The sequence below is a fragment of the Ceraceosorus guamensis genome (assembly GCF_003144195.1).
Source record: "Ceraceosorus guamensis strain MCA 4658 unplaced genomic scaffold IE81scaffold_42, whole genome shotgun sequence".
Lineage (NCBI taxonomy): Eukaryota > Fungi > Basidiomycota > Exobasidiomycetes > Ceraceosorales > Ceraceosoraceae > Ceraceosorus > Ceraceosorus guamensis.
This window is the reverse complement of record NW_020290037.1, coordinates 154,406-178,624: the sequence shown is the minus strand read 5'-3', so window position 1 is coordinate 178,624 and position 24,219 is coordinate 154,406. Positions and strand designations below refer to the sequence as shown.

Here is a 24,219-nt window from a genome sequence, read left to right as displayed (position 1 = left end):
GGCTCGTCACGGCAGGCTCGATCAACTTCAAACGCCGATGAGAAACCGTCTCGCTGCATACGAGTCTAGTCAAGATTCTTCGACCGCAGTCATTGCAGATCAACTCGTTCGAGACATGCAGCACAAGCATTATGGGAAGTACCTCAAGCTTAAGGAGCTCAATGCTCCTGCAGGGGTGACAAAACTCCTCAAGAATCCTGCTTTTCGCAACGCGCTCTCCGAATTGAGGCAATCGATCACAGCCACTACATTGGAGTCACAGATGGAGCGCCCGATCGAGCGTTTTGTGAACCGCCTAGGGCACATCTTTGATGCTTCAAGGTCACACTCGCAAATTTCTGCACAAGCGCGACGGTATGCAGTCGCTCAGAGCAGCACATCGGTGGTGAGTTACGCTGGTCGAGTCTGCGCCGCTTGCAGCTACGATGGCGCAGTTAGGTCACGGCTATTTGCGCCAATCGGGATTCTGACCGCTGTCGTCTGTAATTCTGCCCCTCTCCGCTGACCTCCTAGCGTCTGAGCTCAGAGGTTGTCGTCCTTGGCGACAAGCCCGAGAATGCTATCAGACCCGACATTACCCTGGGTGATGTTCGGCCATGTGATCTGAAGCACTCGGAGTGCCGCAGCGGTGTCACAGCGCATCCCGCCCGTAAGCAGTGGAGCGAGATCTCGACGGTCATAGAGCTCAAGCTCACAGCGACGTCGGATGGCTCTCGCGATTTGATGGCGCAAGTCCTGACCTATGCGGTATGTCATATTTCGATGCTTGGCCTGAGCCTGATTTCTGATAGCTGGCCCCGCCCTTTCCAGCGCATGCTTCTTTGCGACCATCCTATCAGCAAAGCGGTGTTTATCGTGACATGGTGCAAGGACGTCGTCAGATTGTGGTGCTTCACCGCGAATGCATACACTGTCACACGTGCCCTTCGCATTCATGAAGAAGAGGACTTGCTCGACTTTTGCATGGTCTTGCTCTTCTGCATTAAAGACGATCAATTGCTTCAGAGGTGGAGGCCGGATCACGATAGTCGCTTCCTTCGGCCAATCCAAGGATCACGCCCTTTCCAGCTGTTTTCGGCGTCAGGCAACAAGATGAACATCTACGACAGGGCGATGGTCAGACCTTCGCTCGTGGGATCTAGAACGGCTGTCTTTCTACATTGTCCGACGTCGGTGGACCTAGAAAATGCGCAATTGACGGAAGCCGAGCATCGGGCACTCTTTTTCGAGGGCAAATTGCTCTTCGTCAAAGCCTCGTGGCGCCCACCGCGCCTCATTGGACACGAATTGAACATGCTGCTCCGGATCCAAAGGGGCGAACAGCTCCTGAGATCGAAGAATCATGCGTCCTGGCAGGACATTGAAGCACCAACTCCCATCGCCTTGCTGCCTATGGATTGGGAGACCTGGCCTGCTTCTGGGAGCCCGGCTCTGAAGTTAGACATTCTTGCTTTCGCCCAACATCAAGGTGTCGCCTTCGGCTATAACGATGCTGAAGCAGACCTGGCCCAAATTTTTGGTCAATTTGCTCGACAGCTTGCAGCGTATGCTGAACTTGGTCTGCATTATCGGGACCTGAACCCTGGTAATCTTCTCATGACCCGCCGCCAAGGCTCGCAACGTGCTCGCCTTGTGCTTGCGGATCATGGGAATGTGCGTGTGGGTGTTGCGCGCGAAGAGCTGATGCCAACCTGCGAGGAGACGGACTGTTTAGGCTGGGCAGCGGACGATACGCGCTCAGCCAACCAGCTTTTCCTTGCTCATTCCACCTCAAATTGCGGACGTCACGCTGCATTGTTCCTGCTCGAGGAAAAAGCGCGTCACAAGTATACAGCAGACTTGAAAACCCTCGAGTCGCTCGAGTCAAGCAAAAAGAACGAGATCGTCCGTCTAAGAAGGGACATCGAGGAAGCCTCGCAGAACATGGCTATCAATCGAAAGAAAGCATTCATCAAGTCGCATAGATACATCGATGACTTGGAATCGATGATCTATCTCTACTTGTACACGGTGAGGCGGTGGGGCTACGTTCAAGCCGCGCCTTGTCTTGATTCAAATTGACTCCTTGACTGCTCTTCGACTGCGCAGATCAGTTGCAGGGGTGGCTCCCAAATCCGAGCAGAACTGCTGAGAACCCTCTCTGACAACCGGGCAAAGTCGGACTTCTGGACGTTACGTAGTATGTGGGAAGAAGTGAGTTGACTGCAGGTAGTGTCAAATAATGGTCTCTTATTGCAATGCCATTGTAGATCACGCAGAAGCTACGCTCAGAGTGCAAATTGCCACCAGCATGGATGTCCGCCATTGATGATGTGCGGCGGATAGTTGCCAAGGCTCAGAGCCTGTTGCGCGGTTCCTTGGAACGACACTTTGACAGCCATCATTTGGATTCTGGAAGGGTGCCAGAGCTGCCCCTTCAGGACGTTGAAGATCAGTGTTTCAAGGACGTTGCTTCCGTCTTCGATACCTATCTGCACGAAGAGCACATGGAAGTGAGTAGCTCCTCATGTGCAGAACGTGTGACGCGGCGGCAAGCCCATCCGTGATTGAGCTCTGACCGAATACTACATTATACCTGCCTCTCACAGCCGCTTGACCGCCTACGTCAGGCCCAAAGCACCTTCTGAGCGAGGAGCCTCCGAGTCGTCGCCCATTCGCAATGCTGGGTGGGCTATGGATCAATCTACCGAAGTGAAGCATCTGTCGCACGGTGATGCTCTGCTCATTGCAAAGTCCGCTGTCATCGACTGCCAAATCTTTTTTCTTCGCACTCTTTGGGCACAAGACTGACAAACTTGCGTTAGACTCGCACCTCAAGCCTGCAGCAAGAAAAACACGCGAACGCTGCTGCCCTTTGTCAGATCAGCCCTCGATCGGCGGTACGAGCAAGAGAAGTCTTTTCCCCCATTGTGTCGGCGCTTTTCCACGACTTTCTACCGGTCGGCTCAGTGTGACGCGCATTCCACCAAGTTTACAAATCAACCAGAGGCCTACATATCGATCAGCAGCCGAGTTCACGTAACGTGGTCCTTCACTTTCAACACACATCAGGAGACTTTCATTCCCCAGCTTGCTTTCAGCGTCATTGTAGCTATCCACTCGAGGCCACATCCGTGTATCACCAATCCGAAATGTCAATTAGCATACAATGAGAGTCCACACGCCACGTTCTTCGCTCGGGGATGCATGCGGCGGCGGCGGCGCCGTGGTGAGTAAGGGAGAGGAGGAAACTACCACGAAGGCAGCGAAAAGTATGAATTTCGTGAAGCAGAAGGGATGCATGCAAACAAACGTGGTAGTGTTTACATGGGCGCATGCTGCACGTGCGTGCGCACATAACAGAAGCACCAGACGAGATGTGCTGCATGGTTTAGCAGTGATTGTCACACTCACTTTTGACTTGTGAAAGACGAATGGATGATGTCTGCAATGAATGATATCTGTCTTGTAATTCCTCGGCACTGAAGTGGTCGTGCACAGCTCAATTGATGTCGGCCTGCGTCGAGATGAGCCAGCCGCCTCCGTGATCGACGCGCTTTGACGTGGATCCGTGCATGGATGCGTGGGAGCGAGCGCGTGCTACGCGCTGAGCCGGAAAGATCTTTCACGTGACCCTGGATTTTTTTTTCTTCTAACCTTCTCCACGGACCACGGACACAAAAAAATGTTCGGGAGGGGCATATGCATGCGATGCATCGATGAAGCACTCGTGACCGCAACAATCGTGAATGGCTTGTTGGATGGACGATCTTGACCTCTAAGGGCATCCAGTGCTTGACCATCTACATCCACAGGCTTTATTACCATCTGCTTATCCGTCTTGCTGCCGCACCATACATTGCCGAAGGGGTAGCCGAGCATAGCTCATCTTCGACTCGATTGTTCAAACATCGCTTTGCCTCGCAGACCTTTGGTTCCCTCAACCGGCATATACCATTCAGACGTAGAGCAGCATGGTGCGCGTGAAGAAGCGTCTGTCCAAACGTGTGAGCACCAAGCAAAGGGAGAAAATTAAGAAGAAGGTGAGCGAACATCATCGCAAGGCGCGCAGAGCAGCCAAGAAGGATCCCACGTGGAGAAGCAAGAAAAAGGCGGACCCTGGCATTCCCAACAGTTATCCCTACAAGGAGCAACTATTGAAAGAGCTGGAAGATAGGAAGGATAGGGTGAGTGCGCGAGGCCTCGGCGCTTCATCGCGGTATGCAAAGCTGCGTACTTACTCGGCACTTTTGCATTAGGAACGTCAAGAGCAAGCTGATGCTGTGGAAGCCAGACGAGCATTGAGGCGGGGAGAGAAGAGAAAGGCAGAGCAAGAATTGTCCGACGATGAGGCCGAAGCTGAAGCGGGCGTTACTCGTATCAAAGTCGGCGGCGCGCAATCCTTGGCAGATGCAGAGCTAGCGGAATCCATTTTGAGAGCAAAGGCTATTGCCGAGACGGGTGTCAGCGGTGACTCGCCAGCCGAGCAGGAGGTGGCCACCCCTCTGCTGTTCAGAGGTACGCTCTCGGACCTGAAGCAAGCTACAATCCAGGATGCTTCGCCCAGAGTGCGCGCGCTCCTCATTACTTTGGACGCTCGAGAGCCCGCAGCTTGGCGTGTGCCCACCTTGGAAGCTTTCGAAGACGTTCCCAAAGTGCTCGTCCTGACCAAGACAGGTCAGTGGAGCCAGATTCATGATTGTGCGCCGAAGGCGGAACGATGGCTCACTGTATTCCCTCTAACCAGACCTGGTCCCGATCGAGAATGCCGCTGCCTGGCAAGTCGCGCTCTCTCATCAGACTAATTACGCCGTCTTTGCGACCGCATCGCCAGCCAAGCAGTCTCCGGCAGGTATTGCACCCCTAGCGGAACACATTGCTTCTCTTTTGGATCGAGTTGCGACAGAAAGCACAGAAGATGAGGGCGAGCTTAGAGACGCAGTTGTCGTTGCTGGTCTGGAAAATGTGAGCACTGCGCCGCCATTCCATGACAAGGCTCGCAGATGATGCTGACGACCATCCTTGCCATTCGGCGACCTTCCGCAGTCTGGCCGAAGCTCTCTGGCGCAGCACCTCGCCGTAGCCCTGGATCTTGCACTGCCGTCTTCAACAAAGCAGAGCTTTGCCTTGTACGACACTCCAGCCATCGTCAGTGCCAATTCCAAACTGGCCAACCTTTCAAATGCGGAAGAGGAAGCTCTGGAGGCGGAGGAGGAAAGGGAGGAGAGCCAGGTCATGGAGGCGGACGAGGAAACGGAATTGGATAGAATCAGAGATGAGAAGGCTGCGAGAAGGATATTGCTCAGGAATGTAGGTCAATTACAGAAGATTAAGGAACCTTTGCCTTTGAGTAAGTATGAACCGGAGCTTCGGATGCGGATGTCCTCACCTGCACGCTGACACGCACAAATTCTGGCCGCCGCGTCCGCAGTCTATGCACTCCTTCGGCACACCCACTCCTTGACGGACCTCATGCTCGCGTATAACATTCCTGCATTTGGATCATTCATGTCTGGCTCTACGAATACACCTGGTGGCAGCAAGGCGCTGAGCGAAAAGGCTCAAAGGGATGCCGATGAGTTTCTGCTTGAAGTTGCAAAGTCTCAAGGCCGTAACAAGAAGGTGAGTCGATCTTTCGGCTGTATCGGGGCTGCTCCGACCGACTTGGAAGCCTGACACACGTCTGACGCGTCTCAATGCGCTTGATTTTCTCTTGGCCCATAGGGAAGCGTACCCGATACGGTCGCTGCAGCTCGCAACGTATTGAGAGATTGGTCCGACGGCTCTATAGCCTACTACAGGACGCCTCCACGCTCCATCACCTCCGACCCAGTGCTTTCTAAGGCCATCGAAGCCGGAAGCATCAAGCTGGTCGAGCTGTTGGGAGAGACTGCCTTGCGTTTGAAGGAGTGGAGGAAGGGGCTCAATGGCAGGGCGCGAGAGCTTCGGTTGAAGGACGACGCGAGCGACTCTATGCTTGATGGACTGGTCGCTCTCGCTGCTGCACCGCTTGAGGAGGACGAAGAAGAGAGTGACGCGGGAGAGGACGAGGAGGATAGTGCGGAGGGAGAAGAGTGGGACGACGAGGACGATGAGGACGACGAGGACGATGAGGACGACGAGGACGATGAGGAAGCAGAGGACCAAGACGAGGAAGCGGACATTGATGAGGATGACGCGGATGCGCGATCTGATGAGGTGAAGCAATTTACGCACGCCAAAGAGGCTCCCCGGTCCATCCTCAAGAAGCGAAGCACAGTTGTCCAGAGTAAGCCGAACGCCAAGACGGCTCGCGTTGTGGACTCCCGCGCTGCCCAAACTTCCAAGGGCGCTGTGAGCAAGGCGGTCGGAAAAAACGTGCCAAAGGCGGCGCTTGGAGAACAGAGCAAAAAGCGAGCTGCACCGATTACCACCGCTGCTGATGACGTTTTCAATCCTTTGAGCAAACGGGCCAAGAGGCTAGCAAAGAAGGCCAAGAAGGCTGTGCAAGGTGGCAAGTGAGTATGCTTGCATGGCAGGCCGATGTCTTCAAGACTTGCTGTTGTTCTCCGAGAGCCCGAACTTTCCACGACGGCGGAATACTAGCCGCAGACCTACATGTAGTTGTGGTGCACATGCCGATTCCTGATGCAATATCATCTCGTTCACGCTGCGCCTGCCGTGTTCTGCATCGCCTTTACGAAGCGAAAGCGAGTCATCCAGACATTTTACTACCGAGATGATCACGGTTCAGCGTCATTCGGAGCTTGCAGAGTGCTAAAGCCGTCTCAGAGGAGCCTTGGACGTGGGAATTGAGCGCACGGAAACCGGATTCTACTTGCCGAAAGCTCGAAACGGAGGCGATCTCGCACGTGAACCTCAAATGTGGCACAAGTCATCCAACTCCAGCATTCTCGTCTGAGCGTACGTACACCAATCATATTGCACCAAGAAGCCGCCTCCTTCCAAAATTTAGAGACGTGGGCATGCACCACGATCTGAGCCCTGAATCATGCAGCTGTCCTCCTCCCTATTTTCGTGATTGACTTGGAAGATCCCTTCGAACCTCGGCAGCGCTTGTAACATGCATCCGCACTTAGATAGCCATCACGGCCGCGCTAGTAGGAGCGGCGGGAGGATCAGCGTGTGCTGGGCACTCGCTAAGAGTCAGAATGCAACAAAGCGATGTCAGCTCGTCGCTCGTCAGAGACGCGCTGTTAGAGATTGAAGGACGCTCACCGCCTGACGTGACCAGGTTGACCGCATCCATAGCAAGTGCCCGGTGCTCCACGCTGTCTACGAGGAGGAGCCTTGCTAGCAGCAGCCGCGCCAGCCTCCGTAGCTTCCGACGTGCAATCTTTAGCTCTGTGACCGGCCACGCCACAATTGTAGCAAGGACGATCAGCATTGGCAGCAGCTGGTTTGGCAGAGAAACCTTGAGGGCATTGGCGAGCCAAGTGAGGTCCACCGCAAGTGTAGCAGGCTGCCGCAGCCTTCTTGTTCTGACCGTTGACTCCGCCCACACGTTTGGCGAGAGACTCGGACTTGACCACTCCAGGCGCAGCTCCCGTCGCGGTCGCGACGGCCGCGGATGCGCTCGTCGGGTTGGGGCAGGCAGACTTGATGTGGCCCGACTCGCCACAGGCGTAGCACTGCTTCGTGGCCACGGTACGCTCCTCGGGGCAGGCCGAAGACTCGTGGCCGGGCTTGGAGCAGTTGAACTGCAGCAGAGAGTGTGGGTGAGCAAGTGGGTCGAGTGTGAGCGTGGGTTGCTCGCTGCGCGTTCTCGCAGTACGCGGTGGGATCTCTCCTCTTTGGCGTCCCTCGCAATGGCAGCTCTGCTCTGCAAGTGCCCCATCACATCTCTGTCAAGCTTGCAGGCGGCCTGGCTGGCAAGCGTCCGTTTACTGCCATCTTCATCGAGCCGGCCCTGCGACGTATGAAGCCCCAAATGAACTCACGCAAAGTCTCTCGGTGGAGCCACAAGCCTCGGCCAAGTGGCCCAGCTGGCCGCACACAAAACAGCTGCGTCTTCGCACCATTGTCGCTTCCGCTTCGTTTCCCTTCGCTTGATTGATCCTTGTTGCAGCTGATTTGATGCTTCACTCGCCGATGTGGAAGAAGGGGGCAAAGGGCGAAGGAGGGGAATCGATGCGATGTCTGCACTCGCGGGACTCATTTAGAAGCAAAGCAAATCGGCCTCCTTTGCAGCATGGCTCGGTCTGGCCCCGCTCGAGTCCAAAGTGCACACCAGTCGCACGACAGCACCGCGCGGTACAGCAGCAGGGCCCCCAAGCAGGGATGCAGCATCAGCTAGGCATCCCAGCGGTTCTAACTTTTTTTTTCCACACCTTGCCTCATCACGGCCCCCCCGCTCTTTCTTGGCGCGGAGCCCAAAAGCCCCGCGTGACTTGATTGGAACTCCAAACGAGCACCTCGGGCTCATGCATGGCACCACGTGGCTTTGTGGTGCACGCGCCAGAGTCTGAGTGACTCAAGCCCTGGCTCATTGACTATACTGTGACTGTACCACGTAGATCCGTACTCGTGACCCGTGACTGCACGCACACGCACACGCACACGCACACGCGCACACAGTCATGAGATGTGAGTACGCACAGGGCGCGCCGCTCATCCTACCACAGAGAAGGCATTACTCCACTCCACTGTCACCGGCACGGCTAGATCTTCCTGACGTAGGTACCGGTAGGGCTCATTCACACACTCAACAGCCTAGAGCCGACCTCCTCTTGAAGCGCACAGAGGCATTGGTCCATTCAGCAACCAGTAGCTCGTCCTCCTAATCGCTTGCAGATCCCATCGAGACGCTGCTTCGCAATGGCCACGCACAGAGAGGCCATCTTCCTTTCCACTCCCTATAGGGAACCAGCGCCGGCACCATCTTCCGAACCAAAGGTGGAAGAGGTGGGAACGACTTCAGCACCTCTGAAGAGCATCGCCTTCTTCCTCGGTCAACATTGCAAGAATGTGAACGAGGATTTCATCCTCTGCAAGAATGAGGATAGGGATCCCAAACATTGTTTGAAGGAGGGCAGGAGAGTCACTAGGTGCACCCAGGACTTGTGAGTGCTGCGAAAAGGTCTGCAAGGGAAGGGCATGCGGCAGTAGCCGCACGGTGGAGGTGTGGCATGGGCATCAAGTAGTCTGGGGTGGCTTGACACCGACGCCCAACGGCCATGGAGACGTCTGCTTCACGGGCTCGCAAAGGGTCCCGCTCAGCAATTGCGAGCCGTATACGCGAAGTGGAGCGTGCTCTCTCACTCTCGAGCCGCAGCCTTTGGCAAATGCTATCCTGTAAACTTTTACGAGGAGCTGATCGCATGTGACGTGCTGCTGCGCTTGACAGGTTGGCCAAGATGGGACAGGCGTGCGGCAAGGAGTGGGATGCTCATTGGCAATGTCTGGAGAACGAGAACCATGTGAGTGCAGTTGCGCAGCCACATCGTCTTTCGAGATCTCCTCCAGGCGCTCACTAAATCACCCTCACGAATGCTCGTCCGGCGTTTCGGGACCTGCAGGAACTGTACAGATGCCGCAAAGCAGAACGACCATTGAATAAATGTGCTTTCGACAAGCTGGTGAGTGGTTCAGTCAGGCGAGCTTGAGGAGCGCGCGCCCTCATCAAGACCTGCTACGAGCGCCCGAAACGAGCTTTACGGGCTCAGTCGCTGCTATGACGCATCACGCACACTGCTGGACTTCATCCTGATCCTCAAGACTCTTCCACTCGCAGAAATTGTCAAAGAACATTCCCGGGTCGCCCGAGGGTCAGCCGCAAATTCACGAAAAGACGAACCCCATCTTGACTGGCTCCCAACGCTGATCTGCCCAGGCTCATGGTCGGCGGCCAAGGGGCGGCGTTCGTTCGCTTTGCACGACTCGAGACCGAGTCGACTGCATCTTCTGATGTATGCTCGATGCAGACACTTCGACTTTGACACTCATCTGGTGACGAGATGCAATAGCACAACAGCATTTAGAATTGACGATCGAGTCTTGTTGATGAGCATCGCATGGACTGGAGCTCTGTTCGGCGGTGGGATGCAAATTGAAACATTGATCGGCGACACTGGTCGCACCTAGAGCGATCGGACGGCGTCAGATGAGTCGTGGACTCGCGCTGCGAGCGGTCAAAGTTCAGCTTGATGCACCCTTGCCAGCTCTCGTGACAATCTCGAGATGGTGAAGGCACGGGTTCGAGGAGTCGAACGAGCGTACATTGGGGCAACACCAAAGATGACGCATTCGATCTCAAAGGATGGTACAAGAGAGTCTTTGGACCATGTTCAGCGCTTGAACAAGGTGACGACGTCTGAAGCACGCGGCACGATCACGGTGCGAGCGCATGACGAAGCGTGTGTCAGCTCGCTCGTGCACACACGTCGGGCGCAGAGCGCTGCACTCACCTTCATCCTGCAGCACGTGCTCGAGACCCACCCTCTGACCTCGAGGATGCTTGGCGCTAGAGCCATAGACCATCGCGATGCGGAATTGTGAGACGATGCTGTGTGTGGCGGCAGGCAAGTTAGCGTGAGCCAAGCCCGCAACGATTCCCGACACTTGTGTATGCGATACGTCGATGAACTCACTCTTTGTGGATGGCATTGGCAAAGTCTTCGATTGTGCATTTGCCCTGACGCAGCACGACTGGCTGAGAGTAATCTGGCGCTTGTTTTCTCGGCTTGGTGTACACTCTGACCAACTTTAGCTCCATCCACATTCGCTCCACCAGCTCGTCGTCCACGTTTAGCCACATGCGCGAAGAGATGGGAACGGAATTGGGAATGCGATACAAGAGGTCTAGCTCCTCGATTGTGATTTGATCAATCTTGTTCAGGACGTAGATGCAAGGCTGCGCGTTGCGACAAGTCGAGCGGGTCAGCTTGCGTGACGCTAAAGAAGCACAGCATCAGCCCAGGACTCACAATGTAGATTCGATTGCCTTCCAAGACACTGTGACGTGGGACGAGGCGTTCAAAGAATGAGCAAATCCTCTGGACTTCGGTGGCGTCATCACGCGGGACTCACTCAATGAATTGCTCCACATTTGCATCCTCCCTAAAAGCTACATCCGCGTTGCTGATGCGGTACTCGCTGAGCACAGCTCGAATGGTGTCGCTATCGATCTGAGTAAGTGGCACTGTGTTCGTCACGCTGATTCCACCCTTGTCCTTCTTCTTGACCACAATATTGGGCGGCTTCTTGTTCAATCGAATGCCGAAACCCTCCAGCTCGTTCTCCAAGATCGACTTGTCTTTCTACGAGAGTTGTCGAGGGAAAAGGTCGAGATGTGAGCGTTTGCGAGGGGAGGTTTGACAGCTGTGACAGAGCAATGATGCTCACCAGAGGCTTGCAGACGTCGAGAACGATGAAGATGAGGTTGCATGTCCGAGCGACTGCAATGACTTGTCTGCCTCTGCCTTTGCCATCCTTGGCACCCTCGATGATACCCGGCAAGTCCAAGATTTGAATCTTCGCTCCATGTACATTCATGGTACCAGGAACCGTAGTCAGCGTAGTGAACTCGTATGCGGCCGCTTCGGATGTGGTGCCCGTCAAGCCTGACATGCTGCCGGTCAAGCAGCGCGAGCAGCACGGGTGTCAAGCTTCAGCATCGTCGCTGTAGGAAACTTTGCTCAACGACTCACAGCGTACTCTTCCCCACACTTGGGAATCCCACAAACCCGACACTGGCCAGCCCGGTTCTGGCAACATCGAAACCCAATCCTGCGCCGCCACCTCCTCCAGAAGGAGTGATAAGTTCCCTCTTCAGCTTGGCCAGCTTGGCGCGCAATTGACCCAGATGGTAAGAGGTGGCCTTGTTCTTTTGCGTCCTGAATCGTCGACAGGATGAAGGAGCGATGAGGTGACTTTGCCTGGCATTCTGCACATCAACACACCACTCACTTGGCCATCTCATCCTCAATCTCTTTGATCTTCTGAACAGTCGTCATGATGGGCAGCGGTGGGTGTGGGTGCGGTTTTGCTTTAAGCCAGGCTGCGTTTCGATATATCTGAGCGGGCGATGACCGGTATCGCTGCTCCTTTCCAGCAGGATGGTGATGCGCGTTGGTGAGTGTCTAGAGGAAGCACAAATGACGGTGAGAGGAGAGGTGTGCTTCGAGATTTACGATTGGCGTGCCTCCTGCCATTGGACCTTCTTGCTTCTTCGCAGCCAAAGAGGCGAATGCGGCGCCGGCGCCGGCGCGGCCTTCAAATTTGGACTTTGGACTCAAGACTCCACCTGTTCGACGTTTGGCGTGGGAGCCCACGCCTGACACGTAACCCAGTGGTTCGTCGCCTGGGTTGCAGCGTTCAACACGCGGGGGACTGGGTTCGAAACGCTCGCAGACTATAAAAAATGTCAAAAACCTACGGCATCTAGGATTCTCGCGTGGTCCCCCACCGCAATACTGACTAGACCCTACAGGGTTTCCGCTTCTGGGATCAGACGGGACCAGGCACTTTTCCTGTGGTGTGGCCGTAGATATCTATGAGAGGATGTGAGATGTATATGATGTGCATGTGTGTTCAAGATGTACCTTCACAGGTTTAGACACACAGTTGTGAGTCTTGTGCAGCTTGCTTGCGCCAAGACTGGGCGCACAAGTTTGCCTGCAGACCCTACGGTCCTCACACCCACCACCCTGTGCAGCTTGCATTGCTCCCCGCACCAAGCAGACGTCCCGTGCAGCTTGCTTTGCTCGCTGCTGGCCGGGCGCACAAGTGCTTGCTTTGCTCGCTGCTGGCCGGGCGCACAAGTGCGCCAGACGTCCCGTGCGGCTCGCTTCGCTCGCCGCACTCGACTTAGGAGATTGGACGGGATCCTGTGCTTTTCCCGTGGTATGGCCGTAGATACTGTAAGAAACATGTCACAGATATATATACTCTAATTTTTGCCGTGACACCTGCGAGCAAATGTCTGCAATACACCTCGTCCCTGTGAACATATGTATGCCTTGCCACCTGCTCCTCTCATGATCCCTGGTTGTGATTTCGGACTTCAATGGTGGACGTCCTCACATCATCTCTGTACGGACTCATCAGAATTGTCCACTTGCACGTAGTGGTCAGCATTACGCTCTGACTCGAACCATCGCCAGCGACACAATCCACCCTCTCATCTACGCGCAACCCGGGCCCGTCCACCTTTCAGAGGTCTGTTCGCCGCGGCTCCAGCCAGTTGTTCACGACTCAAACGCACGCCCTCCCCACATACCAGCTGTCTGACAGTCACACCATCACGATGTCTGGCAAGCTGTCGCGCGAGGAGTTTAGAAGGCAGAAGGATCTCGAGGCTGCTCGTAAAGCAGGAACGGCAGCCCCCGAAATCGACGAGGATGGTCGAGTCGTCAATCCTCATGTTCCCTCGTACATGGTGAGCTGCATGCAAGGATCTCGATGTCGAGTCTGAGGCGGTGCTGACTCTTTCCCGCTCTCGCAATTAGGCCAAAGCGCCATGGTATTTGGATGCATCCGGAGGTCGCGGCGGTTTGAAACACCACAAAAAGCCTCAGTCGGAAAAAGAGTATGCCAAGATTGGAGATTGGTATGAGCGAGGTGCAAAGGCAGGACCGGCAGCTACCAAATTTCGCAAAGGAGCTTGCGAGAACTGTGGCGCCATGTCTCACAAGACCAGGGACTGCTTGGAAAGACCACGCAAGAAGGGGGCAAAGTGGACAGGCAAGAATATCGCTCAGGATGAAGTCCTGAACGACTTGAAGGAGCAGGATTACGATGCAAAGAGGGATCGGTGGAATGGCTATGACCCGTCCGAGCACAATATGGCCATGCAGGAGTACGAAGCTGTCGAGGCGGAGAGGCGAAGACTTCGAGAAGAGCAGATCGACCAACAAAAGAGCTCGGATTTGAGCGCAGCTAGAAAGCTCGCCAAGCAGGAGAAGAAGTCGGGACCCAAAGCGGATGGAGATTTCAGCTCGGAAGATGAGGATCAGGATGACGAGGACAAGTACGCAGAGAAGGCTGACATGCCCGGTCAAAAGGTCAACACCGATACGAGACAATCTATGCGCAATTTGAGAATTCGAGAGGACAGAGCAAAATATCTTTACAATCTCGACGTCGACTCTGCCTACTACGATCCAAAGACTCGTTCTATGCGCGAAGCTCCCGATCAGAGCATCAGACCCGAAGATGTGAGTTCGCTCAAGCAGGTGCGAAATGAAACTTCGCCTTCCGAGTGCTAATCGAATCGATGACCATCTGACTTCTCGTGACCTCAGGCGCAATTCGCTGGCGACAACTTTACTCGAGGTAAAGGCGACGCTGCGAAGATGCAAGAGCTGCAATTGTTCGCTTGGCAATCCGAGGCTAGAGGTCACGACGTGCATTTCCAAGCAAATCCGACCGTCAACGAGCTGCAGCACAAGGAGTACCAACAGAAAAGAGAGAAACTCAGAGACACTATCAAAGGTAGCATTCTGGAGAGGTACGGCGGTGCTGAGCATTTCGCTAGTCTACCGAAGGAGCTGCTGGGAGGTCAGACGGAGGACTACGTGGAGTACAGCTCGACTGGACAACCCGTCTTGCCTCAAAATAGAATCACTGCTGCACCGAGCGGATCCGGTGATGGGCCTCGAAAACGTGAGTTTTAAGCTGACTAGCGGCGTTTAAAGAGTGAAGTCAAGGAGCGAAACAGGCGATTCGCATGACTGACAACTGCTTGCCAACCTCTCGCAGTCTATGACGGTAATCATACCCAGCCATGGGGTACTTACTTCGACGAAGACAGCGGCAAGTACGGATACGACTGCTGCCACTCTACCATACGTAACTCGTACTGCACAGGAAAGGCTGGCATAGAAGCAGCTCAGGCCAGCGACAATCTGCTAAAGCCGAAAGCTGCCGGAAATTCAGATGCAGCAACAGCGGACAACACAGCCGAGCAGAAAGTATCCGACGGCAAGCGAAGAAGAACCAGATCGTTTTCCAGCTCGGATAGCAGTGACTGGTCAAGCTCTGGCTCTGAGAGCGACTCGGACAGAGGAGGCAAGAGATCCAAAAGGCGCAGATCGTCGAAGACCAAGTCGGACAGGCGATCACGATCTCCTGCGCACAAGTCGCATACAAAGGGCTATCAAAGCACCAAAGGTATGGGCGAAGGAGATGTCTCCTCTCGTCTGGACTCCGACAAGCTACAAGCTGCGCTCAAATCCGACAAACATGCAAGTGAGGAGACAAGCGATGACGGCATGCCCGATTGGCTCAAAGAGGCCCAGGCGATCAATCGAAAGACGGACAGGTTTGCTTCTTTGAAAAAGGGAGCGGATGCGAATGGCGATGTGACAGAGGAACAGCTGGAGGCGTACAGGATGAAGAGCAGAAACGACTATGAGGACCCCATGGCTAATTATCGTGGAGATTAAGCGAGTCTCGTCGAGCCCTCAATCCATTCTACCTGCTTGCAAATGTGACCTGCAGTGTGCGAGTGATTTCGATTGAGGGATCTCATGATGTTCAGGATGCTGACTGGCCAAGTGTGCACCAGTACGCGCTGCTGATGGTCTGAATGCTTGGGCCAAGGAGCAGCTGCAGACCAGGTCGTGTGCCGTGCATCAGTGTCACGAGTTCAAGCGCGGATTGCGCTTATGCGCGTGCAGCGCACAGACAGCAAAAACAAAGGCTCCGCGGCTCGGGCGTGCATCAGCAGAGCGCCGCGACGGCGCCAACCAGCACCCAAGCAAAGATGGGTACAGCTGCACGGACTGCGTAACCTGTTCACTCCTTCTCCACCACCCAATCTTCGTTCCTTTGACATTCGTCGAAGCCAGAGCACTGAGCACTGAACACTGCAGTACATCGGTCTGACTTTCACCGCACCAGCATCCTCTCTCCGCTCCTCTCTCTTTTCGGCAAGACAAGCTCTTCCGAGTCCGGTCAGCACTCTGGTCTGCTGCTCAGTCGCCTCTCGAACCTCACTCATACGGCGGCCAAAGCGCAATCTGCCCGAGCACACTGATCGCATTGCTTCTCGCACCGCCTCACACTCTCGACACTCTCGCCCATTTTGCTGCCGATCATCTGCAAAGCAAGTTCTGAACGCCCCGCAGCTCGAGAGGTTGCTCCTCAGAGTTTGTAGCTGCCATCTTTTGCCATTCCACTTCCACTCGGCGGCGTCGACATTTTGAAGCGTAGCGACTCAAGATGGGACAAAAAGGATCTCAGCTCTTGGCTGATATCGAGCAGAACTCGAACTGTGAGTCTTTTGGAGCGGAAACCACGTTCATGTGCATCGCTCTGAGCATCCCTTGCCCTCCCCTGCGCCTCCTCCATCCTGACCTTTCCTTGATCGCTCGATCTTTACTCCTGACTCTGCCCCGACTTCTTAAAGTCTCTGGACCGGAAATTCAGAGGTTGAAAAAGAGGTTCATGAAGTTGGATAGGGATGGCAGTGGAAGCATCGACAAGGACGAGTTTTTGCAAATTCCGGCTATTGCGAACAATCCTTTGGCGCTGAGGATGATTGCCATCTTTGATGAAGAGTGAGTGAGAGAAGCGTGCGCAATGATGGGGCTGCAGCGGCGGAGCGAGGAGTTGAAGCCATGCTGCGCCGAGGAGATGCTGGCCGGCTGGTAGCGCATCGCAAGTCCCTTTCGAGATTGAGAGTGCTCCACAAAAAGCCGCGCTGTCTAGGTTTCTCCTATGCAGGCACAAAGGCTTGGACCTTACGAGCCTGCGTCCAGGAGCGACATCCTATCTCGCATGCAGCTAGCGCAGCTCAATGCTCCCCCAACGTCATCACTATTGGTCAGAGAGAGCAGTATAGGCAGTCTTGACTGACATTTCGCGATTTTTGAACCACAGCGGTGGAGGAACAGTGGACTTCCAAGAGTTCGTCGCAGGTCTGAGCGCATTTAGTAACCAAGGTAGTCGGGAGGAGAAGCTCAAGTGTGAGTCGGGTAGGAAAGACGCCTATCGGGCGTGTTGCTCGTGCCTTCTTTGCTCGGCTGCTCTGTTGTTTGCAAGACCCTTGACATGCGTTTCTACCGTCTGCACACTCCACTCGACAGTCGCGTTCAAGGTGTACGATATGGATCGGGATGGGCTGATTTCCAACGGGGAGTTGTTTCTTGTGCTCAAAATGATGGTGGGCAATAATCTCAAAGATCAGCAATTGCAGCAAATTGTAGACAAGACCATCATGGAAGCCGACAAGGATGGGTGAGCACCTGCTGCTCAAGACGCTCGAATAAGTCGAGAGTCGGCTGTGGGTCCAACCCTCCTCCTCTACTCTTCGACGCTAATGCCCCCCTCCTCTTTTCTCCGCGTCACAGAGATGGCAAGCTTGACTTTGCAGAGTTTCAGGAAATGGTTGCCAACACGGACATTGCCAAGCAATTGACGCTCGAGGACTTGTTCTGAGCAGAGATGAGCGAGCCTTCCGCCACTCTGTCCGCGTAGCCCGCTCTACGCTCTCCTCCTTTTCTGTAGCATTGACAAATCCATGCATGCCGTTGGCTTCCAACGTCGATCACTAGCATTACTTCACAGCACCACGTGCAAGCCCTCAGCAGCAGTCGTGAGCATTGCAAATATGTAGTGGGGGTAAATGCTACAAGCACTAGACGGATACAAGGGACACGCATGACACTCCAGGCTCATCGAGCTCGTCTCTCCACTCTGCGTACGTACTCATCCATACCGCCTTCGAGAAGATCGCAAGAGCCATTCTCGACGAGATAGACTCGTCCGCGATGAGTGGACCCTCGCCCAATCACGCCATGCTCTTCTTCGTCTTCATCTTCGCTGCTGGAAACTTCATCTTCGTCGGCAGAGGTAGAGGAAATGGGAGATGGTGCACCTTCCACTATCCGCTTGACGGCCATGCGGTCGTGCGAGACGAGCAGAATGGCACCAGTGTAGCGCTTCAAGGCCTTGATCAGTGCGTCGATAGAATCGCTATCCAAATGAGCTGCACAGAAGGGTCCAAGAAGGCCGTCAGCAAGGATTGCAGATTTTGCATGCACCTCCATCTCTCCCACAGGGTCCCCGCACAGCTTTGACTCACTCGTCACTTCGTCCAAGACCACAAGGTCAGGAGCATCCCACATGGTAGCTAATAGGCCGCACCTGACTTTTTGACCTCCCGATAAGGCCTTGACGGGCATCGTATCTGCAAATCGACCCGGCAGACCCATCCTTCCCAACAAACCTCTTGCTTGACCCTCGCTCAGAGTAGCGCCAGACCCAGAGACCGAGGACGCACGAGAAGCTGCAAGGTCGAGCAGGTACTGCAAGGCTGTGCGGCTCTCGGTGGAGAGAGACGCGACCGTGTGTTGCGCGTACAGGCCCCATCGAAGCCTGGAATGATGCGTAGATGTGCCAGCGGCAGGGGCAAGACGGCCCAGCAGTACGTTCACAAGGGTCGTCTGAGGTGAGAAGCATCGATAGGCTTTACTGAGCGCGCATTCCCTCCGGGCGCCCATCGGGAGCTCTTCCCTACGCACCTTGCCGTGGCCGTTAGGTCCAACCAACGCCACCCGATCGCCGGGCTCTATCGTCAGATTGACGTCGCGCAGCACGCTTCTTTTGGCATGCCTACAATCCGCGTGATCCAAATGAGCGAGCGACCCAGGGAATCGGAGGGGCTCGGGATCCTCAAACTTCCACATGACCTCCTTGTCTGGCGTGTCTATTTCTGGTCCGCCGCGTGCAGTAAGATGATAGCCTCCAAAATCTCTATTGAGCTGTAGCGATGGGAAGGGGAGTGGGAAGAGCAAGTCAGCGCAGCCCTACATTGTCGTATAGAATGTGCGAGAGCACAAGTGAACCGTACCTTGAATCGGTGTCCCTTCGCATTCACTTCCAGGCCCCACCTCTCATCAAGCTTGCGCTGCCTGATGGCTGCGCTCTTCTGCTTCTTCTCGTCTCCTGTCTTGCGGGCGATGCGGGTTGCCTCCGAGATGCTCTTCTCCACCACTTGCCGCTTTTTGTCAAGCACGTCTTGCTGCTTCGAAGCCAACTTGAAAGCTCTTCTCGTTTCTCTGCACGGACGGCGTCCTCATTCATCAGCAGACCGAATGGGAGTAAGTCGCGCCCGGTGCGATCCTCACCTTTCGTACTCAGTGAGATTGCCATCGAAGTATGTCAGTCTCTCCTTGCGTAGCACAATGAGCTCATCGGATACAGCGTCCAAGAACTACCGAATACAACGTTCGTCTGGATCAATTCAACTGCACAGGCCAGCGTAGAAGAGAGAGAAAATTTTGCGCAGCTCACCTCTCGATCGTGAGCAACAGTAATGACAGCCGAGCTGCATTGCGCGATGAAGCCTTCTAGCCAGAGAAGACTCGGGAGATCCAAAAAGTTTACCGGTTCATCTAACAGTAGCACGTCGGTAGACTTGAGCAAAGCTGACGCCAAAGAGACTCTGGACCTCCAGCCTCCAGACAGAGCAGTGAAAGGTCCGGAAATCTGACTATCCGAGAAACCAAGACCGTGCAAAATGGACATGGCGCGAGATAGGGCTGTAGATGCTTCCATCTCTTCCAAGGCTTGATGAAGCTCATCTTGGAGGACTGTTGCATCGGCCAGCCAATCACGAGCTGATGTTGCACTGTGGTCGAAGGCAACGATGAGCACAGAAAGCAATGTAAAGCGTGGGATGAGTTGACCTACAGGTTTGCGTGGTTTTCGTTCGCGAGCTTGCGCTCCTCGTGAAGGCGCTCCGCTGCGATGAGAGCCTTTCTAGCGTCTGCTCCTCTCGCCCCGCTGCGCTTGATCGCAATTCTTTGAGCTTCCTCGAGAGCAGCGCAGGCCCTGCTAAATTCGATGGCAGAGAGTACCCGCTTGATGCCATCCAAGTCGCCCTTGTCCAGCACAGCCGTGATGTCTGCAATCGCAAGGTCGCGAGGAAGCGTAAGCAGGCGGCTAGTTCGCGCGCACAGCGCATCGCACCCTAGCACAACGCCTGGCTGAACCCACCTTCCGATTCGCTTTCAAATTGAAGCCGGCGAGCATCGCTACGAAGGACGACTTCTAGCACTGATGGCAATGCTGAGTCCTCAGCTTCGATCTTCGCTTGTCGCGCCTTGAGCACAACATTCTCAGATTCGAGTTGTGAGACTAGCAAGATCCGAACATTCGAAGGCAGCCCAGGAATGAGATTGTCCGCCAGTGCTTTAAACAGAGCTGTCGATGTTTTTGAGATGAATGATGCATCAACTGTGATCAGCAAATGCTCGCAGCTTGCTCTCTTTGTGATGGAAGAACTGACTGCTTTTGCCTTGTCCATTCAGACCAATCAGACCGTAATGGACCCCCGCTTTGATGCGCAGATGCGCATCGACAAGTAATTGACGCTGCTCAACGTACAGGCAGACGTCTTTCAAGTCGATCTGTGGATGGAAAGCAGCGTGAGACTGTGATAAATTTTGGCTGCCTTGCGTCAGGCCGTACACATGCGCACCTCTTTCGATGCCGTCACAATTGATTCCGTGTGAAATCGCGACTCTTGACTGGTGGCCGTGATGACTGGACCTCCATCTGTTCCTGGCACATCTGATCCGCCAGCTACGCCTTCGAGAGAGATGGCGCCCACCTTGGCCGCTAGAGACTCGGCAGGATCGCTGTCATTGTCGACTTGGCTGTCAGGCTGGTCGATCGAATTCGCATCGAGACCCCTCTTTGCGAGCCTCGCCTCTTCCCGCGCTCTCCTTCTCTCTGCAGGCGTGGCGCGAGGCGGATGCGTCTCCTTCGCAGCTTTTGGGATCGCAGTAGAGCTCGAGCTAGCTTCACTCGACCTGACCGCGGCCTGATGCGTTTCTTGCGGGCTCGCATGCTCTGCCATCCTCCGGCCGTGGTCCAACCAGGCTTTCAAGACGGTCGCAGCGCCTTTCTTGCCAGCGCCTGCATCCAGCAAGAGGGGTTTGACTGCCTGCTCAAGGCGCGCGTGAGCTTCCTTGATGCAGGCGTCCAGATCAGTGTATGAGCGAGCTGCAAGTTCTTGGACGTAAATGCTGAGAGCAGCTTCCAGCGTCTCGCGTTTCTTCAAGGCTTGTATAGTGGAGAGTAGAGTGGTTGGCATCTGCGAGGTCAGCGATGCCACGCCCTCGCTGCTTGTCGTCATGATCGTCCCGCTTCAGGCTGCTTTGCCAACGTAATGAGTGACAATGCCTTCAGGTGATGGAACTTTGTGGCGCACGTTTGGCGCGAATTGGTAAAGGGAAGTGCGTCGATGATGGCAGCGGCAGGAATGCATTCATGACTCTTATAGCATCTTGACATTCCGAGTCAATTCGGCGTTCCGGACATGTGGATGCAAGCCATACACCACTGGATCTCTCTCGCCGCTGCAGATCTTCTTGGGGCTGCGTGCGGTTTCGAAGCTATCACAGCTAGCGCACCTACTTCGCAGCCGTGTCACTCGATGAGATGGCACGACGAGGATGAACTTAGGTCCTACGTCACACGGGTGGCTTTCTGTCTCTTGGGCGTTTGTCCATGCTACCAATCCGTGAATGAGAAGGTTGCTGCCACAATCATTTGGCCAGCAGGAGTCATGGCGCTTGACTGCTGAAAGATGATCGAGGAGAAGTCACGAGTCACACCGCACCTGCGAATGTGGATGAGTGCTGAATTTGAATGTGAATGTGAATGAAAATCTTGAATGCACGCGTTTAAATGCCCAAGCAGCGGCAACTTGCTGGCTTGGCATGCGCATGCATGCTGTACCTGCAGCACATATGACTCGATGCGAAGTGCGCGAGGTGATGACTCATTCACTCACACTCACACTGACTACTCATTATTCACTTTCTTACATTTGTGATTGATGAGTTCACGATTCAATTGGTCTTCATCGTGACTCGGATGGCTGTGCGAACTTTGCTGATGCGGTGAGGCTTGACGATCATATTTTCCACTCTTGACTCCTTCAAACAGCACTCGCCATCCGTCTTCTCTCTCTCGATTTGGGCGCACCTATATTCGAAGCCGGGCTATTCGCACACTTCTTTCGAGGCAGCCGGAATCGCCTGTAAGGAGATGAAGAAGAGGATGTCGGGTCAAAGTACAGATGTTCGCTCGAGACCTTACATGGTCGTCGACGTCTTCACTGCACGTGCCACTCTCGGCAATCCGGTAGCAGTGGTGCTGGATGGATCAGGGCTGGATGTGGAAACGATGCAACAGTATGCTCGCTGGACCAACTTGAGCGAGACCGTAAGTTCTTTGGTGATGCTTGCCCAAATTTCAGTTCAAGAGCTCTGACCATGCGCTGCGATCATGCGCAGACTTTCATCTTGCCGCCTACTGACCCAGCGAGTGCGGACTACAAGCTCAAGATATTCACTCCTCAACGCCAGCTTCCTTTCGCCGGGCATCCCACCCGTGAGTCCAGCAGCATATCTCCTGGCCGCCTTTGCATGGCTCTTCTGATTCTGTCAGTCGCTCGTCGTGGCTGTTGTGCGTAGTGGGTTCATGCCGCGCATGGTTAGCCAGCGGAGGTGTGCCTCGCGCTGGAAGCGCGCCAGACGAAGTCATTCAAGAGTGCGATGTCGGGCTCGTCAAGATCAAGCGATCCCCGGTCAAGTCCTCGTCCGGCACTGATGATTACAGTGCCGAGAGCGGTAGACTGAGCTTCCTCGCTCCGCCTTTCATCAGAGAAGGACCAATGAGTAGTGAAGAGCTTGCGTTCAAGTGTTCAGGTCTTGATATCAATCCTTCGGACGTGTTGCTTGCACGATGGATAGACAACGGACCAGGATGGTGCGGTTTGATACTCAAAGATGCGAAGGCGGTGCTAAACATCAACTTCAACGGCAAGCCCATTGCAAATGTCGGCGTGATCGGTCCTTACAAAGAAGCGGCTGACACGGTGTATGCGAAAGCTGGCAAGGCTGGAAAGGTGGTGTACGAAGAGGCACCCCACGAAGCCGCTATGTCTTCTGAAGTCGGCACCAAACCGAGCTTTGAGATGCGCGTCTGGGCATCGCACCCTGGCGAACAGTGGTTTGAAGACCCAACAACTGGCAGGTGAGCCGTGAGACACCACCATCGCAACAGCTCATACTTGACTCATGTCCCCTATTCCACACCTCTTTGTACAGCTTCAATGCGGGCGCGGCGCAATGGCTCATCAGCGAAGGGCTGGCCGAATCGAGCTACGTTGCTGCTCAAGGTCGCAAAAGGCGCCGTGATGGGCGCGTGTACATTTCGAGCAACGCGAGCAGCAGCAGGCTGGGTGGGTCTGCTGGAATAGACGTCTGGGTAGGTGGGGATCAAGCGATCCCTGTCAAAGGTACCGTTCTCCTTTAAGCACACGTCTTGCTTGCCGTCTCCCCAAAAGTGGTGTGGAGTGATGCAGGCTGCACGTCTGGCCACGTTCATCATTCTTGACTTGGGAACGTCAGATCGTACAAATCTCGCCTTTGCAGGCAAAAAGTTCATCCAACCAGGATTGTTGTGATCCGCTTTGAAGTTTGAACATGGTGAACCTTTAAACAGAAACCAAAATGAATCCATTCAAAATTCCGGGCGAGTAGGCTTCACGTGATCGGCTCGATCCGAAGAATCGGCGACTTGGGTTGGTAGACGCCGCACCTTGGAACGCAGCGCGCGCGAATCCTCATCAAGACTTGCCAGCAAGCTATCGAGAATCGAATCACAAACACGAATCACATTTTGAGCCTGGGCAAGGCTATTATACAGCTCCCTTCACCTCTCCCCACTCACGACTCTATGCTGGTGGTCTTACCCTGTTGGACCGCTAGCACCAGTTTGCCGGTGGGGCAGTATAGGGAGAGGTGGTGCTTTCATCCGCTTGGGTGGGACACAGCGCCTGACTCGGGCCAATCGGAGTTGCGAATCACAACCACGGATGCGCGAATTTGGCCAGCAGACGCGAATCGTGAATTGACCGGACTATGAGGTGCGGCCATAGCATGCTGCAGCTGCAGCGAGACGGCTGCTCGGTCTATTTTGTAGCAGCAGCGCAGGCGCAGACACACGTGGGGCTTTGCCGAGACTTTGACCGTACGGACGTGTGCGGTGCGCGGTGCGCGGTGTGAGATGTGTATATCAAATCACGAATTGATATGCATAGTCCGTGCGCTCTCCTCAATAAGGACAAGCAGCAGCAAGTCTCTGCATGCAATCGATGCCTGGTGAACGGAACATCGCTGCAGGTCTACAACAGGCAATCTGAATATACTCTTGAATCACGAATATAGACTCTCGATGCAGAGCTTGCGACACGCATTTCCAATGAGCTCTAAATTG

At 54.6% G+C, this 24,219-nt stretch overlaps 10 protein-coding genes across 10 annotated transcripts; 7 read left to right on the top strand and 3 right to left on the bottom strand.

The window, feature by feature from the left end:
• Window positions 1–115: 115 nt before the first annotated feature.
• IE81DRAFT_330897 (hypothetical protein) lies at window positions 116–2,627 on the top strand (the record flags this gene model as incomplete). The annotated part of the gene is made up of 6 exons (XM_025515214.1): window positions 116–385; window positions 514–747; window positions 811–2,010; window positions 2,089–2,193; window positions 2,250–2,492; window positions 2,589–2,627. The coding sequence occupies 6 exons, from the start codon at window positions 116–118 to the stop codon at window positions 2,625–2,627; spliced, it is 2,091 nt and encodes a 696-aa protein (XP_025368678.1).
• A 1,092-nt stretch (window positions 2,628–3,719) lies between these two features.
• IE81DRAFT_315100 (hypothetical protein) lies at window positions 3,720–6,633 on the top strand. Its single transcript, XM_025512523.1, has 6 exons — window positions 3,720–4,166; window positions 4,239–4,656; window positions 4,727–4,944; window positions 5,026–5,329; window positions 5,411–5,601; window positions 5,704–6,633. The coding sequence occupies exons 1-6, from the start codon at window positions 3,954–3,956 to the stop codon at window positions 6,478–6,480; spliced, it is 2,121 nt and encodes a 706-aa protein (XP_025368677.1). The 5' UTR covers window positions 3,720–3,953; the 3' UTR covers window positions 6,481–6,633.
• A 209-nt stretch (window positions 6,634–6,842) lies between these two features.
• Window positions 6,843–8,249, bottom strand: IE81DRAFT_324508 (hypothetical protein). Its single transcript, XM_025514254.1, has 3 exons — window positions 7,920–8,249; window positions 7,198–7,679; window positions 6,843–7,118 (listed from the first exon to the last, which is right to left on the bottom strand). Exons 1-3 carry the CDS (start codon window positions 7,998–8,000, stop codon window positions 7,055–7,057), a joined length of 627 nt encoding a protein of 208 aa, XP_025368676.1. The 5' UTR covers window positions 8,001–8,249; the 3' UTR covers window positions 6,843–7,054.
• A 274-nt stretch (window positions 8,250–8,523) lies between these two features.
• Window positions 8,524–9,965, top strand: IE81DRAFT_324506 (NADH dehydrogenase, alpha subcomplex, subunit 8). Its single transcript, XM_025514253.1, has 4 exons — window positions 8,524–9,041; window positions 9,326–9,398; window positions 9,498–9,557; window positions 9,713–9,965. Exons 1-4 carry the CDS (start codon window positions 8,797–8,799, stop codon window positions 9,800–9,802), a joined length of 468 nt encoding a protein of 155 aa, XP_025368675.1. The 5' UTR covers window positions 8,524–8,796; the 3' UTR covers window positions 9,803–9,965.
• On the bottom strand, window positions 9,943–12,279 carry IE81DRAFT_324505 (P-loop containing nucleoside triphosphate hydrolase protein). The gene is made up of 8 exons (XM_025514252.1): window positions 11,887–12,279; window positions 11,628–11,813; window positions 11,323–11,548; window positions 11,008–11,237; window positions 10,905–10,932; window positions 10,569–10,831; window positions 10,386–10,483; window positions 9,943–10,291 (listed from the first exon to the last, which is right to left on the bottom strand). The coding sequence occupies exons 1-8, from the start codon at window positions 11,931–11,933 to the stop codon at window positions 10,266–10,268; spliced, it is 1,104 nt and encodes a 367-aa protein (XP_025368674.1). The 5' UTR covers window positions 11,934–12,279; the 3' UTR covers window positions 9,943–10,265.
• A 583-nt stretch (window positions 12,280–12,862) lies between these two features.
• IE81DRAFT_367443 (hypothetical protein) lies at window positions 12,863–15,405 on the top strand. Its single transcript, XM_025517081.1, has 4 exons — window positions 12,863–13,357; window positions 13,428–14,135; window positions 14,223–14,583; window positions 14,680–15,405. The coding sequence occupies exons 1-4, from the start codon at window positions 13,226–13,228 to the stop codon at window positions 15,363–15,365; spliced, it is 1,887 nt and encodes a 628-aa protein (XP_025368673.1). The 5' UTR covers window positions 12,863–13,225; the 3' UTR covers window positions 15,366–15,405.
• A 738-nt stretch (window positions 15,406–16,143) lies between these two features.
• Window positions 16,144–17,361, top strand: IE81DRAFT_291744 (putative CNB1-calcineurin B, regulatory subunit; the record flags this gene model as incomplete). Its single annotated transcript, XM_025511916.1, has 5 exons — window positions 16,144–16,195; window positions 16,331–16,481; window positions 16,804–16,889; window positions 17,010–17,160; window positions 17,274–17,361. 5 exons carry the CDS (start codon window positions 16,144–16,146, stop codon window positions 17,359–17,361), a joined length of 528 nt encoding a protein of 175 aa, XP_025368672.1.
• Window positions 17,362–17,597: 236 nt separating this feature from the next.
• IE81DRAFT_291751 (P-loop containing nucleoside triphosphate hydrolase protein) lies at window positions 17,598–20,788 on the bottom strand (the record flags this gene model as incomplete). The annotated part of the gene is made up of 11 exons (XM_025511917.1): window positions 17,598–17,911; window positions 18,008–18,168; window positions 18,202–18,368; window positions 18,447–18,686; window positions 18,776–18,983; window positions 19,053–19,138; window positions 19,219–19,555; window positions 19,618–19,831; window positions 19,924–20,130; window positions 20,216–20,336; window positions 20,408–20,788. 11 exons carry the CDS (start codon window positions 20,786–20,788, stop codon window positions 17,598–17,600), a joined length of 2,436 nt encoding a protein of 811 aa, XP_025368671.1.
• A 370-nt stretch (window positions 20,789–21,158) lies between these two features.
• On the top strand, window positions 21,159–21,579 carry IE81DRAFT_174624 (hypothetical protein). The gene has a single exon (XM_025510659.1). It carries the CDS (start codon window positions 21,251–21,253, stop codon window positions 21,515–21,517), a length of 267 nt encoding a protein of 88 aa, XP_025368670.1. The 5' UTR covers window positions 21,159–21,250; the 3' UTR covers window positions 21,518–21,579.
• Window positions 21,580–21,730: 151 nt separating this feature from the next.
• On the top strand, window positions 21,731–23,471 carry IE81DRAFT_324500 (phenazine biosynthesis protein PhzF family). Its single transcript, XM_025514251.1, has 4 exons — window positions 21,731–22,161; window positions 22,233–22,329; window positions 22,413–22,974; window positions 23,049–23,471. The coding sequence occupies exons 1-4, from the start codon at window positions 21,997–21,999 to the stop codon at window positions 23,254–23,256; spliced, it is 1,032 nt and encodes a 343-aa protein (XP_025368669.1). The 5' UTR covers window positions 21,731–21,996; the 3' UTR covers window positions 23,257–23,471.
• The last annotated feature ends 748 nt before the right edge of the window (window positions 23,472–24,219 follow it).

Coding starts and splice junctions, on each gene's coding strand:
- IE81DRAFT_315100 (XM_025512523.1), top strand. CDS start 3,954: ATGGTGCGCGTGAAGAAGCGTCTGTCCAAACGTGTGAGCACCAAGCAA. Junction 4,657..4,726: donor GCTCGTCCTGACCAAGACAG/GTCAGTGGAGCC, acceptor CCCTCTAACCAG/ACCTGGTCCCGATCGAGAAT. Junction 5,330..5,410: donor TAAGGAACCTTTGCCTTTGA/GTAAGTATGAAC, acceptor CCGCGTCCGCAG/TCTATGCACTCCTTCGGCAC.
- IE81DRAFT_324508 (XM_025514254.1), bottom strand. CDS start 8,000: ATGGTGCGAAGACGCAGCTGTTTTGTGTGCGGCCAGCTGGGCCACTTG. Junction 7,680..7,919: donor GCTCCACCGAGAGACTTTGC/GTGAGTTCATTT, acceptor TCTCTGCTGCAG/TTCAACTGCTCCAAGCCCGG. Junction 7,119..7,197: donor CAACCTGGTCACGTCAGGCG/GTGAGCGTCCTT, acceptor TCTGACTCTTAG/CGAGTGCCCAGCACACGCTG.
- IE81DRAFT_324506 (XM_025514253.1), top strand. CDS start 8,797: ATGGCCACGCACAGAGAGGCCATCTTCCTTTCCACTCCCTATAGGGAA. Junction 9,042..9,325: donor ACTAGGTGCACCCAGGACTT/GTGAGTGCTGCG, acceptor TGCGCTTGACAG/GTTGGCCAAGATGGGACAGG. Junction 9,399..9,497: donor GTCTGGAGAACGAGAACCAT/GTGAGTGCAGTT, acceptor CGGGACCTGCAG/GAACTGTACAGATGCCGCAA.
- IE81DRAFT_324505 (XM_025514252.1), bottom strand. CDS start 11,933: ATGACGACTGTTCAGAAGATCAAAGAGATTGAGGATGAGATGGCCAA. Junction 10,933..11,007: donor AATGTGGAGCAATTCATTGA/GTGAGTCCCGCG, acceptor CCCACGTCACAG/TGTCTTGGAAGGCAATCGAA. Junction 10,832..10,904: donor AAGGCAATCGAATCTACATT/GTGAGTCCTGGG, acceptor CGCAACGCGCAG/CCTTGCATCTACGTCCTGAA.
- IE81DRAFT_367443 (XM_025517081.1), top strand. CDS start 13,226: ATGTCTGGCAAGCTGTCGCGCGAGGAGTTTAGAAGGCAGAAGGATCTC. Junction 13,358..13,427: donor CTCATGTTCCCTCGTACATG/GTGAGCTGCATG, acceptor TCTCGCAATTAG/GCCAAAGCGCCATGGTATTT. Junction 14,136..14,222: donor AGAGCATCAGACCCGAAGAT/GTGAGTTCGCTC, acceptor TCGTGACCTCAG/GCGCAATTCGCTGGCGACAA.
- IE81DRAFT_174624 (XM_025510659.1), top strand. CDS start 21,251: ATGTGGATGCAAGCCATACACCACTGGATCTCTCTCGCCGCTGCAGAT.
- IE81DRAFT_324500 (XM_025514251.1), top strand. CDS start 21,997: ATGTCGGGTCAAAGTACAGATGTTCGCTCGAGACCTTACATGGTCGTC. Junction 22,330..22,412: donor TTTCGCCGGGCATCCCACCC/GTGAGTCCAGCA, acceptor TGTTGTGCGTAG/TGGGTTCATGCCGCGCATGG. Junction 22,975..23,048: donor GAAGACCCAACAACTGGCAG/GTGAGCCGTGAG, acceptor CTCTTTGTACAG/CTTCAATGCGGGCGCGGCGC.